The 17,291-nt window shown below is 40.3% G+C and overlaps 3 protein-coding genes across 3 annotated transcripts; 1 reads left to right on the top strand and 2 right to left on the bottom strand.

Moving 5' to 3' along the window:
* Positions 1 to 326: 326 nt before the first annotated feature.
* AK88_00966 (uncharacterized protein) lies at positions 327 to 2,726 on the bottom strand (the record flags this gene model as incomplete). Its single annotated transcript, XM_012478608.1, has 1 exon — positions 327 to 2,726. The coding sequence occupies one exon, from the start codon at positions 2,724 to 2,726 to the stop codon at positions 327 to 329; it is 2,400 nt and encodes a 799-aa protein (XP_012334031.1).
* Positions 2,727 to 4,549: 1,823 nt separating this feature from the next.
* AK88_00965 (uncharacterized protein) lies at positions 4,550 to 10,303 on the bottom strand (the record flags this gene model as incomplete). Its single annotated transcript, XM_012478607.1, has 1 exon — positions 4,550 to 10,303. The coding sequence occupies one exon, from the start codon at positions 10,301 to 10,303 to the stop codon at positions 4,550 to 4,552; it is 5,754 nt and encodes a 1,917-aa protein (XP_012334030.1).
* A 3,122-nt stretch (positions 10,304 to 13,425) lies between these two features.
* On the top strand, positions 13,426 to 16,704 carry AK88_00964 (uncharacterized protein; the record flags this gene model as incomplete). Its single annotated transcript, XM_012478606.1, has 1 exon — positions 13,426 to 16,704. The coding sequence occupies one exon, from the start codon at positions 13,426 to 13,428 to the stop codon at positions 16,702 to 16,704; it is 3,279 nt and encodes a 1,092-aa protein (XP_012334029.1).
* Between the last annotated feature and the right edge of the window lie 587 nt (positions 16,705 to 17,291).

The following is a 17,291-nucleotide window of genomic DNA, read 5'->3' as shown; positions in this document are numbered from 1 at the left end:
AATAGCGCGCGCATGGGCACAGCTCCCCACACGGGGAAGAAGGTGCTAAGCGTGCGGCGCAAGTTCCTCAGGCGTTGTGATGAAGAGGGTTGGATGCTCACAAAAGAAATTGACACCAACGCTCATGAGGGGCACATATTATCACACACAAAACAAAAAAAAACAAAAAAGGAGAAAAGACGCAGCCGCGTGACGCAGCAGGTGCGAAGGTGGAACAAAATTGGCCCTAACAGGGGCAGACAACTGGTGCACACGTGGCGCGAGTTTCACACAAAAGCGGGGAAGGCAAAAATGAACTTAAAAAAAAAAAAAAAAGAAAAAAGAGATTACCTAAAGGCTGAAATCAAATCATCGTCCTCGTCACTGACGTAAACGATATCCCTCTTTATGTTACTGAACTGGTCGTCCTCATTGTGATTCATATCCATCGAATTAGGTGCCACCCCGTCGTAGTTGTGTTGCGCTTGAGGGTCAGTGGCGTTATTGTAATTTGCTTCATGCACATCCATCTGGTGCGCAACGCTATGGTGACCATCCCTATGGTGATAATCATCCTGTTCTATCTTACCCTGCGAGCCCCCCTTCTCGTAGGAGGCTTCGTATTCATGTCGAGCAATGGGAGGCACGCCGTAATCGTTTTGATCACGCACGTTACACTGATCATGCTGGTACCGCTCCTCATGTTGCCCACCATGGTCGAACTTTACATCCTCGTTTACTACGCAGTAATCCGCATTATTCTGTTGAGAGTCTTGGTCATAAAGTGGTGCATGAAAGGAGTTATCTGATTTGTTAAAATTTGCATCAACGTTATAGTCGTAGCTACCGCTTCGTCCTTTGTCTTCCAGGTTTGTGAGTATACACACATCCAGGTTGCTCGCATCAGACACAAACTCCTGAGGCACATTACTCACACTTTTATCATAAAAAATATTACTTCTTGAAGAGTTAGCACTGTTTATATGTGTTGATGCATTGTAGTTAATTAGGTCTTTCTTGTAGTTTGACGTATCATACACTTGGTATTCGTATTTTTTGTTCGTTTCTCCTAACAAGTGGTCAATACACATGGACTCACTTTGCGCATTGCTTCTGTTATCAGGGTCGTCACCATCTTCGCTCTCATTAAATGTGAAATTGTTATGCTGACTGTTTTTGTAGTTGGCCGATTCGGCGTATACTGCTTGCGGGGTAATCCCTACCGATTCGTTGGTTTGGTAATTCTTCCTCTTCGGTTTCCATATTTGAAAATTATCTATGTCATTTTTCCATACTTTTAAATTTCCCCCGTCTCCCCCTGAGATTAAGAAACCTGAACTGCTTAGAAAATTTAAAAAGTGCACTCCGTTTGTATGCCCATGGAAAGCTGAAATGATCAGACCACTCGTTATGGACCAAATAACAATTGCGTCTTCATACCCTGCGTAGAGTACTTTTTTCTCTTTGTTAACACTTAGGGAAAGGACAGTATTATCGTAGAGCAACGGCGGGACGTACTGTGCCGACATGTTATTATCTACTACCAGTTTGGTGAGGTGAGGCTGCTTTTCATTATTTTGCGTATCGGTGTAGCTACCGACAGGTGGGTCCTGGTAAGGCATACATTCTGAGGTCTCATTTAGGGTTAGGCATCCTCCCCTTTTTGCCTCACTGTTATAATGGTAATTGTAACACGCAATGATATTATCGTAACCTATAAATAGGTACTTATCCGTGTTTGCAAAGCAGTTAATTTTTTCTCCATTTTTGAGTTTCTTGGTGTCTAGGTAAAGGGGAGGATTGGTCATCATATTGTAAATAAAAAAAACAGAACAGTCGGTTCCAAGGACAATATTACTATAGTTGAGGAGGTGACATGTAGTAATTTTATCCTTGTCCAAACGTTTATTGCATCGTCCTCCACTCAGAATTTTATAATCACCAAATCGGAACAATCTGAAGGCGTTATCATAACCGCAGGTACAAAATAAGTCACCATTGAAATTCATCATTTTTAAAATGGTGTCATTATGGCAAGGAATATTTTTTATATAAGTTAGGGTTAGTAACTGTGTGTCAATTTTATAAATGTGTATTTTTCCATCATCCCCTGATATAATAACTTCATTTTGTGATTCTGCACACACGATGTTTCTAGCCTTATATACGGTTTGTTCTTTGTACGTTTCGCAAAAGGTGGATGTCAAATCGTTATTATAAGTGAAGACTTTTATTTCCCCCACTATGTCTGGCTCAATAATAGACCACAATTTTCCCAACTTGCTCAAATTACTCTTATCTTCATATACACAAATGATAAAATTGTATTTTTCGTTGATGTACAAATCGCTCATGGAAAATTTTTGTGATCCTATGCTGTTTAGAAGCTTGGTTTTTACGACTTCAACGGACAAATTAATTTTGTCGTAAAATAAAATAAAATTTAGAAACAAAGCACAACATCTTACATCCGCCCGGATAAATAAATTGTGCATGTAAGAATTTAGTACCTTCTTTCTGTAGTTTATATATTCTGTGTTTTTGTAGGACATTAATTTTTTCTTGGGTAAATTTGGCAGGGATGAAAAACCCATATGGAGTAGCTCCCAGTGGAGCTCTTCAAACTCGCTATACCTTTTACTGGTTTCATACTTGAGATCTTTGTACTGAACTAGGATGACGTAGTACACCTTCTCGTCTCTCAGCTCCACTCGGTTTATACCGATGTCGAAGTGTTCTAGTTCCATGGTGGGGCAGTTGTTAAAATGTTGGGGTGAAAAGAAAAATAATTCAGAAACTACAAACTGGTGAAACACCTTTTAACGTGTTTCTCGCGGAAGAGAGGTCCTCCCCCCGCGCCCTTCGCTGCTTCGTCGTGCCAACAGAGGGGAGGGAGGTGAAGGAGTTCACCTTCAAACAAGTGTGAACTTCGAATGGTACGTGTCCCTTTAAAACAATGCGGAACGAAGTGCAGAGAAGGATGTTCTCTCAAAAATGATGTCAAATGTATCCATTTAGAAAAAAAAAAATATATATATATCCCCCCTGCTACACAATACGTAAGGATTGCAAAAAAAAAAAAAAAAAAAAAAGAAAAGGGGGTGACAAACCAATAGCAACGCAATCACGTAATGAGTTCACCACAAAATGTTAAACAAAAGATCGAATGGCGCGTTTAACAATGTGCTGAAGTGTGGCAAACGTCGTTCGCGCAACTGGATTTTTGAAATAGGTGACCAAAAAAAAAAAAAAAAAAAGCGAGGTACATAAAATGAGGGGCACACAGAATGCGAGGCACCGTAAAGTGCGTAGTGAACAAAAATAATTAGCCTACAAGCGTCACAATTTGTGCATACCCTGCGGTGGAAATTCTCAATTGGCGTCGTCCTTCACGCACGATATTGGTCACAGAAATACAAACACATTAATGTATGCACTGAATGGAAAAAAAAAAAAAAAAAAAAAAAGCATACAGGAGTGTACTAATGAATGCACTAATAAATACACACGAATAATGCTTCGCAGAAATGCTGCAGCCTTTTCACGTTCACGGGACCATGAGGGAAGCGTAAAAACAAAATTTGGCGAATCACAACTTCGTGTTCAAATACACATGTGGGGCAGCTTCGAGCACATACGGTAATTCTTGAGAGGATTTACAAAAGCGCAGGGAAAATTCTACCATCGGTAGCTGTACAATTGCGCGAGAGGCCTAAACTCTGCACGTCTTTTTTCAGGATGATTGTTCCAGTGGCGCAAATTTTACATAATCGAGAAGTACTTATTGGTCATGGAGGAGTGCACATATCACGGTGTGTACAATAGCCGCATTCGTGCCTTCGCCCCCGTTCGGCACCCCCTATAATCACCCCATTTTAAGCCTTTTTTTAAATGTGACTCGGGAACAGCATGTAGAAATGTCCCCACCTGTGTGAGGCTGCCCTAGGGCAACAAGTATGCGAGCATATTGGTTCCCCAAAACATTGGGTACTCGTACTTATGCGAAAGTGGTCCTCTACAACCGCTGTGCTTTCTCGCCTATAGTGCAGACACACATATGGGTGCACTTTCGCGTAAAGTGCCTCATTTTCCAAATGTGACAAAAAATAAAACTGTAAAAATAGTTATGAGGAATAAAATAATATTCCAGTGTTTAACAAAAAATATATATAATTATAAAATAAAAAAGTTATAAAAAAAAAAAAAAACTTTTAAGACTAGCTGACTGAGACTGTTTGCGCAAAGGCTATGTTGCGCCATGGTGAACCATCAGCCAGGTTGGAAGAACCAAAAGGGGGAAAACAAAAAATGTCTAAAGAATGTCATCGGTGTTATTAGGCTTCACCCTTAAGCATTACATATATAGCTGTTTTTTTTTTTTTTTTTTTTGTTTTCTTAATAACTCCGAAGTGATATAATTAATATGCCGTTTTTTTTATTTGGGTATTCCTTGCCGAGTGACATGCTGCGATTCACTTTTTTCTTAACTCCCCTGTGGAATACTAACACATGTTAACATGAGCCCAGCAGATTGCTCCCCATTTCTACACCCAGTTAGAAACGTGAATGCTTATCTTCTTTTATGCCTCCATTTATTGTTTTTTCTATTTTTATAATTCTTAGCCCTTTCGTGGTTAACGTTGGATGAAGCTCGACTTTCGCTCATCCCCGGTTTTACCTTCCCAGACGCATGCATATCGTTATTATGGCCAACAATGCCATCACCACTGGTTTCTTCATGTGGGGGCACTTCTTCCTTCGGTTCGCCACCCCCGGTGCTTGCTTCTACCATGGGAGGCTCGATTACATTTTCTAAATTGTCTATCGCTTGTTCTGTGGGCGATGATGTGATGTCCTCTTTTTTCTCTTCTATGGGAGGAATTTCGTTACATTCATATATAGCTGCGTCACCCAGTGGAGTGTCCTCTTCATGTGGGTAACTTGGCTGTGTTTCGTCCCCTTCGAAGTTGTCCTTTGCTGTGAGTTCCTCTTGCAATGTTGGCTCCGCGCTTAACTCCTCGTTCGGCTTCTCTTCACCCTCTGCCTTGTCATCACTAAAGGGTTGCTCCTCTGCGCCATTCTTTGTGCACATTTCCTTTGTGTAATTTTCCTTCATGTCCGTTGCAGTGTCGGGTGATTGGTCCTCTTTCAAATGATCAATTGTGTCATTTGTGTCGCCCGCTTCATGCTTATCTGTGTGCACACCGGATGATACGTCACAGCTAGGGTTCGCATTCCCCATAGTGTTTGTTTTTTCCATTTTCAGATGTGTCTTTTGTGTGGGTAAATCGTCCAACAAGTGGATATTTTCGCTCTCCAGATTTGCGTCTTCCTCTGCGGAGTGTAATGTTTCATGTGGGAGGTTATTACCTGCCTGTTCGTGGGGCGCCTCCTCTGACTTGGATGCGGCTTCCATTGGCTCAGAAAGAACTTCTACTAGTTCTGGAACTTCATCCACTTCTAAATATTCCATGTCTACATCTTCCAGTTGTACCTCTTCAATTTCTACCTCTTCCACTTCTGCCTCTTCCGCCTGTTCCACCTCCGGTTGTCCCCCCGGATTCATTGCGTCCATGAAGTCCCTATACATTACGCTGCTGTCGCAGGAATTCATATTAAAAAAATCGTCCTTAAAGTTGTCCATCTCTGTAGATCCTACGAGAAACGAGTTATCAGCAGAAGGCAACAAATCTGCGGAGTAGGGGCACGCTTCCGAGTTCATCACCTGGCTCGACACGAGTTCGCTTTGCATGTGTTCACTGGGCAATACTCCCTTCGTATCGTCTGAGTTAATGTCCGCGAATGCATGCAGCATTGAGTTTGTAACTTCCGCAGTGGGGGTGTCATTCAAAGGATTGCTGTTCATAGGAGTGGTTTTCTTTTTCAATTCTGTGAATTTTTTTTTCCTATACTGGAAGTTGGGTTCTTCACTGCTGCCAAACGTGGGAACCTCCTGAACTTGGCTATGGAGACATATGTCATGATAACTACCTTCAGTTTTTACATCGTGAATAATTTTTTCTGCTTTTCCCAAATTCATGAAACTATCTTTACTTAGTTGTGTAGCTGAAGTGAACATAGTTTTTTTGCCGTCTATTATATGTACACCAACACTCGAATTAATAGTGTAGTTGTTCACGGTTATTACTGTGTTGGGTATGGTTCCTTCAATTTTTTTTTTTTTTCCCAAGTTGTGTGTCTCCCCCATGGTTGGTGTCCCTTCATCCAGATTTGAACTGGGCTCTGCCAAATCACTTTGATCGTAAATGACAAAATGTTGTGTGATTTTTTGCTTACTCTCAGTGTTGGTCATTTCGTTCATGCTTTCTTCTTTTCCCACCTCGTCGGTGTTTTCTATTTTTTCCATTTTTTCCATTTCGTTTTCCTTAACCTGGTTGGGTAGATGGGATGTACTGCTACCTGGCAGCTCGTTTGAGGGTGTTAGCTGCTCATTTGGCGATATACCCATAGCAGACGTATCCTTCTTTTCCTTTCCGCTGCTCTTCAGTTTGTCATTTATGATGTAAAAATTGTGACTTATATTTTTCGCTTTCTTTAATTGTGCAAATTTTTCTAGAGGAGTTTCTGTGTTTGTTTCGTTGTGTTCTCCTTCTGGGGTGGAACTATTGACATTTGATTCTTCTATTGGGATATTCTCTTTTTTATATTGATTTATGGACGAGTTGGAATTGAGGACATCTCCTTCACTCTTCGCGCTCACCATTCTGCTGACATCTCCATCAGTTTTGTCGGTGACTTTTTTGAGGACGTTCCTTTCATTGCTAAGCAACATTTTTGCGGGGTGACTGCTCAACGGCTTGTCTTTTTTTAAATTCTCGAAGAAGGATTTCCGTTGTTTAAATATGGAGGTCGTTTCGCACATGTCATTACTGCAAATGTTCTGTGTGTCTTTTTGTTCTTTATTTGTATCTTTATCATCCATACATTTGGGAGGTTCATTGGTGTTACCGCTGCTCGGGTTTCTCTCCCCATTTAAGATGCTTGTCGAGTTCTCTGACTCCTTCGTGAAATGTTCCTCTTTGACGACAATGAGATGACTATTTGGCACACTCTGCATGTCATCATTATAACTGCTGTAAGTAAGAATGACATTATCGTTTGTGTTGTCGAAGCTATTTGGGGGAAGTTCATCGCTCATGTTACTTTTGCCCATTTCGCTCTTCTCTCCATACATGCCATTGTTTACAAAGGCATCTGCATTGTTCGAGTTGTCCTTGGAGACCTCCTCGTAATTCTTATACTCCCCCTGTTCCGTTGTGTACAAGTTGGAACTGAGGGTGTTACTACTGTTGTGCATTTGTACTGATGCATATGGGCCTTTTTCATTAGACTTTTGTCCTTCTCCATGATCGAGCTCCTCTTTTTGACTCCATTTCTGATTGGAATCCTCACCAGATTGAAAGCCATTCGATAGGTTTTTTTCACCCGTTTGATTAGCTCCTCCCACATGAGAAGATTGGTGCACTGAATCCATTTTGTTATAGTCCAAATGGGAGGTCACACTCTGTTGGAGGTTCAACAATTCGGTGACCTTTTCCTTTTCGTTGAGGCCCCCTCGGGGGATAACTCCATCATCAAAAAGGGTGACATAATTATTTTTCTTATTTTCCAAATTTGCGAAATTTATTTTTTTGCATATGTCGTTACTGCTGGTTAGACTCTCCTCCTGTTGTGCACCCCAGCTAGAATATGCCATTTGATCCACCCCGATTTTGAGAAATTCAGACATGTTACTCGAATCAATGGAGTAGGAGAACAGATTAGCACCACGTTCTTTTATATTTTTTGTGTAAAAATCATCAATTGGTATGTGTTCAATGTTGTTGATGTTAACAGATTGCTTCAACATTTCTATGTCTTTTTTTTCTAGCTTTATCCATTGCTTTGTATCTACGACGTAACTTGCACTCCTTAGGAGATTGGTCTCCTCTAAATTGGTACAGAGAACATTTCTCACCTGTTTCTCACCTTCATGTGTTTTTTTCGACTCCGAGGTGTTGTCACTCTGATTGTCCCCCTTGTCTTCATCTCCATCGTCCTTTCCTTCTTTGTCGTTTGGCATGTTTGATAAAGCAGGGCTTGGGGTGTCTGCGAGCTCTTCTATGTGTAACTGGGATGGTTCCCCGGATGGAAGTTTTGCGGGTAAATAGGACGGCAATTCGGACGGCTGCTCCGTGGGAAGCTCATTCCATTGTTGTTCTGACTGATCCTCCGGCTGCTCTTTAATTTCTTGTTCTATCTGGACCTGCACATCCGTGTAGGAATCTCCATCATGCGTAACCTCTACTTGTTCTGTGTGTTTACCCGCTTGATTTTTGGGGCTAATTACGGGTGTCACCTCACTTTGGGAATTTTTCTGTTCACTCATCAACAGTTCCTTCTCATTGGTTCCACCCACTTGTTTTGTTTCTTGCTCCATGTTGGCTGGGACACATAATAGAGGATTATTATTCTTGTTAGGTATGTCACTTGGGTCTAGTTCTACGCCATGCGATTGTTTTTTTTGGTTCGCCTCCATCTTACTCGCATTTGAATGAAGTTCGTACCCCTGGTTATTTTTCTGTGCTTCGAACTTTGCGACTATGTCAATATGATGATCTTCTATGTCAGCAAATTGACCAGAGTCCTTTTCCTCCGCTGTGCATTCTGCGTAAATTCCTCCCGGCTGATGACGCGTCTGATTTGTAATAATTTTTATCAATTCTTCCTCTACCTGGGAGGTCATGTGGCTCAAAAGATGGTCCTCTTTTTCTTCGTCATTTTTTACATGCGTTTTTTCCACCTGATTGCATACCTCTTGTAAGGGGGTAAGGTGGACTGCTCCCAGTGTGGTCTCATCCTGTGGCACCACTTTCTGTGCGAGGCTGTCATTCATCTGCATGCTTCTACTTCCCGTGTCTACTTCGTCCATCTTCTGTTCAGTAGCCTGTGCGTCATTCTGTTTTTCAGTCTTTTTGGTGAGGTCACACGTGAGATCTACACTTGGAGTACCCCCTCCCTTGTTCTTTTCGATAAATTTTTCAATTATATGATTTACTTCTTCGTAATTATCCAATGAAAATGAATTTTTTATATATTCCGAGGAATCCTTTTTGGAATTCTCTCTCTGATCTGGTGCGTGATTTTGTAGAGTGTCCATCACGCCGTTAGACCTGGTATTGCTATTACGTCGTTCGACCTGCTGCGTAAGGAAATGCATTTCGGATGGGAACTCTTGTGAAATAATGGATGTGCCTTCTTCCTCATCTTCCCTTTCATTATTATCCAAGTTGTTGTAGTCCTTATCAGTAATGCTATGCTTGTCATTGCTCCATTGGCTCTTCCTACCCTTCGTGTGGGGGCTCGCACTGTGCATGTGGCTACCATCACCACAACTACCAACAGTATGGGTGTCCCCTGCCGCTTTCCCCTTTCCTCCAGACTTTTTCTTTTTCGCATTATTTTTTTCGTTCTTTTTCGCATATTTTTTAATTCCCGAATGCATAAAACTTAAATCCTCACTGACGTGGTAGTAGGACAGGGAGTCACTTTTATGGGATCCTTTATGTGCGTTTTTTCCCGCATGGAAGGCTTTTTTACCATTGCTGCTTTGCTGATTCTTCAAAGTTGAGTACTTGGACGAAATGTCATTGTAATCGGTGTAGTCGTTTCCAATGTGATGGGAGCTTCGATCCTCCTCGCCACTTGAATAATCAGTCTTCTTCTCAATGCAAATGTATTTCTTGTTTTTATAATTAGTCAAGTAGTACTTATACGTCTTGTCACATGTGTTTAGTTCATTTTTCTCCAAATCGATTTTCAGCGACAAGAGATGTTCTTCTTTGTCCTTGTTTTTGCTTCCATCGACGATTATTTTTAATTCCCTTAAACTTTTTTGGATGTATCCTTTTTTTCTCCTCTTCAAGCATGTGTAAATAATCGCTACAAAGAATTCTAATATGAACAAAGGTAACACAGAATATGACACGGTGGAGAGAACCACCTCTTTAAAAACGTTAGATATATACTCTACTTGTATGATATTAAATAAGGACAACAGGATCGATGTTAGGATGGACGTTAAAATGACTATGTATAGGGCTAATGCCTTGAAGGTGTTTACAAGCAGTGAGTACAGCGAAATGACTGTGGACATGAAGAATATAAAAAACAGCAACACATGGTGGTATAGAAATAGTAAAATGCAAAACACCGTTTTGATTCCCAGTACAAATACTAGGAAGGTAAAATTGATTCGACTCCAGTCTGCCTGCTTTGGACAGGAAGACCCCCTGCTCGTTGCAATCTCCTCCTTGTCCCTCATCTTGGTCAAAGGGGGTGCAGCGAAACAAACATAGGACAGGGTGAGGGGAGGTATCCTCTGATATGATGTGCTACTGTACACACTGCTGTTATGGAAAAAGAGGTACTGTGTTTTATGCTTTATAAAAAATACAAGGGTGCATTCGCGCAGTGACGACAACTGAGCGCACTACACAATACAGTGTACACTCAGGGCCAACTCTGCCAAATGGACAAAATACCCCTTTTCCCACAGGGGTGCTAACGTTCATATGTGTACATGGGTGTAATAATGCACGGCGCGATAGACATTCACATGCGCTATTTACACACGCACATTACTGTTTTAACTACTGCGTTGGATGCAACTACTAACAAAAAAAAAAAAAAAGTATATATATATATATTACTTTTCATGGACATAAAGAAGAATACGTGTAACGAGTACTACACTAACGCTAAAAAAAAAAAAAAAAAATTGCCAAGTTTTCATTCAAATGATAGGGGAAAAAAAAAAAAAAAAAAAAAAAAAAGTGTATCCTTATGCTCTCACAAAAGCGTCCTGGAGAATTTCTCTCTCTTATAATTTTTTTTTTTTTTTTTTTTTTTTTTAGATTTGCTCAAAATGGGTTGCCTCCTCGTGTTAGCATGTTCTGGTTGTTCGCAAACACATAGCGCACGGCATTTAACTTGTGACATATAAGTATGCAACGTTTTATATATGTACATAATTGCATTTTTGAACTTTTTTTTTTTTTTTCCACATATATTGCACGATGTTAATTTTGTTTTTTCTTTTGTTTTTTTTGCCTGTTCGCATTCAAGTACACACTTCCCTTGACATTTGGCATTTTTTGTCCCTGAGGTATGTAGTGGCGCCCTCATTATTTTAACTGTAGCATATCAGCATTGGGCGAGTGGGTGTTAAAACACTGTGCAGGCAGGCGAGAAATGCACGAGGGGCAACAAGTTCAATTTTCAAACATGCGCCAGGGGGACTCATAATATAAACAACTTGTACTCAAAATGTAACGAAAAGTTTACCCAAATTGTTCACAAAATGTGTACAAATATCTTGCAGGGAAAAGAAAAAAAAAAAAACATACGAAAGGGGCTGGCCAAAAAAAAGGCGAAATGCTGCGTAACCGAGTTGCAGACATTTGGCATACAGGACATTGTTATCCAAAAATTGAAAGATAAAGGTGCTCGTGATGAAACAAATGGGGGAAGTTTTAATTCTAAAAGGAAATAAATCTCCCAATACTTTTTCTTCCCTTATGTTATATTTTTTCCTACTTTTTCTCTTTACACCATGGTATGCCTTTGGTTATTACAAATGAGCATAACCAACGCATGCGAAAAAATTGTTTGTTCAACCCTTTTAGCAGAAATAGGCGCTACTTAAACATATTCTCCATTTTTGAAGGAGAAACGTTGACGCGTAAAAGTATGAACGTTTCGCTATGTCCGCTCGGTAGGCGGCGTTCACATGGCACTTTCCTATGTGTGTAAACGTGCATACATTTCTTTTTTTAACTGCTTAACCGGATGTCATAGAGGTCGCGGTAGAGAAATCTCCGCTGGCACTTTTTGCCCCCTTCCAAAATGCAGAAATACTCGACGTACCTTTTAGACACGTTGATATGTGGGCATACGATCGAACAAAACAGAAGGACAAAAAAAAAAAAAAAAAATGCTACTTGGTGTAATTAGACGGGTGTGTATTCCCCCTGCATTGCTAATTTTTAAGAATTAATAAAAGAAGGCATAGTAATCTTCAATGATGTGCTTTTTATGTCATTTGTCCAATTCGATTCGTGATTTTTTTTATCCATACAATTGGGACAAACTGCACCAAACTGATAACACGGAAGTGATTTTTTCTTTTTTTCTTTCCTTTTGGTCATTTAAAGCAGTTTCCAACTGTGCTGTTACGAAACTACTACCGTCCTTGAACATTCGAACACTGCTTTCATCGTTTTCATGTACCAGCTACGTGTGCATATTTAGAATGGCGGCCTAGTTACGTCATAGGTAGGGAGCGTAGGTACTGAACGGGAATATCCCAAATGTTCACACGCGCAGCACAGGCCAAATCTATTGGCATACGCAACCGTAGTTCTGTTTTGCAAACACAAATAACGGGGCGCTGCATCTTTTTATAGAGACGAAGATGGATATGCCCAAAATGATCAGCCGACAGAGTCAACATTATTATATTTCAACTTGGCGACAAGAGCCAAAAAAAAAAGGCATTTAACTTCAACCGATTTGGTGATTAGCCAATATGTTATGCGACGATGAAAACGACTGTTCCCCTTCCATGTGGGGAGGAACAACGGCGCAAGAAATTTATTTCTCATTCTCAAACGGGTTAAAAAGAAAAGAAATAAATAATAAAGTGAAATAAAATAAAAAAATACAGATAAATAAAACAGTTATGTAGCCTGTTCAGTCTTCCTCGCCACTTAACCACTTCTCACAAGTTGGTATGCAGGGAATGTACAGATTTACACCGCACCGTGTTTGCAAAATTGGAAAAAAAAAAAAAAAAAAAAAATTAAGGGCGCGGGGCATAATAAGCATCATTAGTAGGACTTTTGTGCATTAAATAAATCACATTTTGAGATAGCCAAAGTGAGGTAAATGGCACTGTCAGGAAGGCGCACCTACGAAGAGGAACAAAAACTACAATTCGTCAAAAGGGGGCAACACGCGACCTGTAAATTGTATTGTAAAAGTGCCACTTGGTACGGGTAAGTGGCATAATTTGGCAGAAGGATTATAGAAGGGGAACAAAGAAAAATAAATCAAAGTAAGGCAGAGCAAAATAAAGCGAACCATAATAATGCAAAACCTTGGACCCTGCAAAAGTCGCAACCCTGCAGAACCAGCCAAATAATGCTGTTCTTCTGCCAAACAGAGGTTTACAAAATTTGATACGAGACCGTAACAACGGTTGAGCGAAAGGCTTGCAGGCCGAGTTAAAGGGAAATCGTTGCGCCCCCCATTTGTGCATCATAATAGCTAGGCCAGTTAAGCGAGGCAATAAAGGAAAAGAAAAAAAAAATAAAAGAAACGCTCAAAACTGCGCACAAAAGAAGACTTCACGTCTACCCATCACCACCCCCAGTGGAAGCAACCATGTCGACCAAGGAAGAGGTCCCATACTACGACAACACCAACCTACTACAGAAAAATGAAAACTTCTTTAACTATTACATCCATCAAAAAATAATTAGCGAAAATGAGGTGGATAATTTTATGACAGTTATAAACACAGAATTACCAATCACATTTCGCGTTCTGAACAACAACAAGTACAGCAAATTTATTCACGAAAATATAAACCAGAAATTGGAACATCTTTGCAAGAACAACTATGCAATTACGAAGTTGAATGAAGAGGACCAAATATATGAGATATACCTGACGAGGGCCCAAATTAAGAAAGATGAAAATTATAAAAATTTGTACAACTATTTAATAAACTTAAATGAGAGCGGATACATATTTAGACAAGAGCTGGTGAGCATGCTGCCAGTGTTGTTTCTGAAGTTGAAAGAGAATTTTTTTGTTCTAGACATGTGTGCAGCTCCTGGCTCTAAGACGGCTCAGATTGTGGATTACATGCATCTCATTAGCAAAAGGAATGTGAAACATTATTTGATTCGGCAATTTATTCAGAGGAATTCATCCCCCGCGTGCGGATCCCTTGGGGGTGTGCACAGGTCCGAAGGGGAAGAGAACGCCAATTTAATGGAAGACGATAGAAGCGTCAGTGGGGATGATAACATCGAATGTGGGAAGGATAGTAGTGAAAGTGGCGTCCGCCTGAACAGCAGTCATGAAAATCACCCATCTGCGGAGAAAAACCAGCTGTACAAAAGCCTGCACGACGCGCTAGACGGCAATGAATACGACGATGAACTGTTTAAGTATATCCTCAACGCAGATAACCATTTGTACGGGCACTACAAGAAATTGATTTCTAACAGCAACCCTACCGGAGTCGTCATCGCGAATGACGCGAACTTTAAGAGGTGTTGCATGTTGTTCCATCGGCTAAAAAATATACACAGCAATTGTCTAGTGGTAACAAACAACAACGCGATTAACTTTCCTTATATTTACGTTAAGGATGATGAGGGAAATACAAATGAGAAGAGGTACTTCGATTCTGTTTTGTGTGACGTCCCGTGCAGTGGCGATGGGACTCTACGAAAAGACAGAAATATCTGGTTAAATTGGAACCCATTTAATGCCTACAATTTATTTCAAATGCAAGTCAGCATTTTAAAAAGGTCTATCGAATTGGCCAAGGAAGGTGGGAACATTGTGTACAGCACATGTTCCCTAAACCCGATTGAAAATGAGGCCGTCATTTGTGAAGTTTTCAATTCTGTAGAAAATAGGGACTGCCTCAAATTAATCAATTTTGGGAACGAACTTATAGACAAATTAAATTTTAAAGAAGGGCTAACTGAATGGAAAGTGATGATGGACGATCAGTGGTTTGATACATATGAACAGTATTGTAATTATTTACAAAATAAGGAACATGGGAAATATAAAAAAATTTATGACAAAATACAAAATGGGATGTTTACTCCGGAACAGGAATTTATCAATGAGATTAACTTGAAATACGTGAAGCGATTTTTTCCTCATCATTACAACGCGGGGGGTTTCTTCATAGCAGTTATTAAAAAGTGCGGAAAGCTCCAGTGGAAGGAAGAAAAAAAAAAAAAAAAAAAAATTTACACGAAATTGAAGAAGGCTGATAAGGACGAGTACAGGAAAAAGTACAAATATAGAAGACATAAAAAGGGAAGCAAAAAAAAGGACAAGGAAAAAAATGGTGACATTATTCCCTCCCATGAGGTAAATCAAAAATGTACTGAACAAAATGGAAGTGCCGAATCGATGGATGGTGTTGTTTACATTTCTGATTATGTTCACAAACAGGTCAGGCAAAATAGTCATGGGAAAATATCCTCCTTAGACAGTAACCTACGCATGATGAGCAACAATGCACAGAGGGTGGACCAAAACGATGTGGAAGATAATTACAACGTAATCGACATGGATGATATGATGACCAGCTACAACGTTGTCACGAGCAACGAAGTTACTAAGAAGTTCAACCTGATTGACAATGACGACCTGAGTAATAATTATAACATGATAGACAGTGACGATATGGTGAGGAGTTTCCAGCCCAGTGGAAAACACAAGGAGGATGTAATAAGTCTCATTAATAAGAAGAGTGAGGAGGCGCTGCACAGTTACATGGGTGGCGAGGTCGGCCGCACATGGGAGTACAAAATGGGGAGCGAAGGGGAAGAACAACATGGGGTGGAAAATGATTCGAACAATGATTCGCAAAGCGAGGCGGAAGTGGGAGCAAGCCAGCCGAAGGAGCGAAAAATGACAAAGCAACAAGAGTACGTGAGCCTGGAGTACTACGAAAAGCTGCGTCCAACGCACGACCTTTTAAACAGAATAAAAAATTATTTCAACTTAAATGACAACTTTATGTCCATTAAAAATAATTTATATATTCATCTCAAGGATGACTCGAACTTTGCAAAATTATCGATCGACGACAGAATCAATGTGAACATCAAAAAGATAAATTTGGTCAGCAAACACACGAAGGATATCCTAGAGTGCTACACAAAAATAAAACTAAAGATTATCAGCGCGGGGATAACCGTTATCCAGATAGATAAGAATAAAAAGAACGGAGTGGAAAACTACTACCGGATAAACTACAGCGGGTGTCTGAATTTCTTGCCCTTCTTTAAAGACGTTGATACATTTTTGCTGGAGAAGACATGTAGGGAGGAGATTATCAAAAGTTATTATGCTCCTGTTTATGAGAATGAGCAGAGGGTGTTTGACTTTGAAAGCTACATGGATCAGCTGATCGGCGAGCGGAAGAGCACCCAGTCTAAAAGTGCGGCCAAGGCGAAGGCGGCAGGAGAAGCGGACGATAAGGTCAGTGTGAAGAAGGAAGATAAGGCGGATAATGAAAACGAACACAAAGTGGAGGAGGATGGAGGACAAGCTGAAGTGAAGAAGGAAGGCGACGCAAAAGAGGACCAAAACAATGCCAGCGTACAGAACAAAGACGAGCCCATCGTGGACCATCAACAAGTGCAGAGTGAAGTAAACACCATTTGGGTGAAGAGTGATGCCATCCTGGATCTCATAAAAGTCGATAAGTCCAAAATAAATAACATCACGAAAGAGACCATTAGGCAGACGGCAAAGCTGACGAAACATTCCCCCAACATTCTGTTAACCCTCAATAGGAATAAGCAAATTTTGGCCATCCCTGCAAATAAAGGAAACTTGTTTGTGGACATTAGCATTGATAAGAACTCCATCATCATGCTGCCTTACATCTTAAACTAGAAAAATTTCAAATTTGACCTGGGTTACATTTTTGTGCTACCCCCCTGAATGTGTGTGTTCGCCGTCCGTCTTTTAAAATGGTATCATCTGACATATCACCGTTGCATGGTCTCCTCCACATGGACATACCAACAGAGTGCCTTTTTTCAAAAGTGAAAACGCGACGCTTTCAAACGAGTTGGTGACATGCTTTTTGAGTGAGTCTCTCATATTAAGCGCGCACGCTAAGGCAACACTTGTTGGTTGTTTGATTTTAATTTGTTTGCTCATTCTTCTACAACAGCGCTTTTGTGTATGGCTTTTTTTTTTTTTTTTTTTTTTTTCGTTTCATTGTGTGGAACACAGGACAATTTAAACATTTTTTTTCCTAATCAGAAAAAATGCCCAAGTGCGTTTACAATTTTGCAATACGTTGAGCTGTCACAACATGGTTGCCGTTACGTTCTTTTTGTGATGAAAAAAAAAATTAGTAAGAGCAAAAAAATTAACAGGTGGGTGTAAATGACTGAAACAATTTGTTCTTTCGAAACAAGTGTCCTTTTTCGTGAGGCATTGCCAAAATGGAAAAGAGTAGTTCCCTCCCCCCC

Source organism: Plasmodium fragile, assembly GCF_000956335.1.
Source record: "Plasmodium fragile strain nilgiri unplaced genomic scaffold supercont1.8, whole genome shotgun sequence".
NCBI classification, from domain to species: Eukaryota; Apicomplexa; class Aconoidasida; order Haemosporida; family Plasmodiidae; genus Plasmodium; species Plasmodium fragile.
The sequence above is the reverse complement of the archived record's forward strand: the minus strand, read 5'-3'. Positions and strand labels throughout refer to the sequence as shown.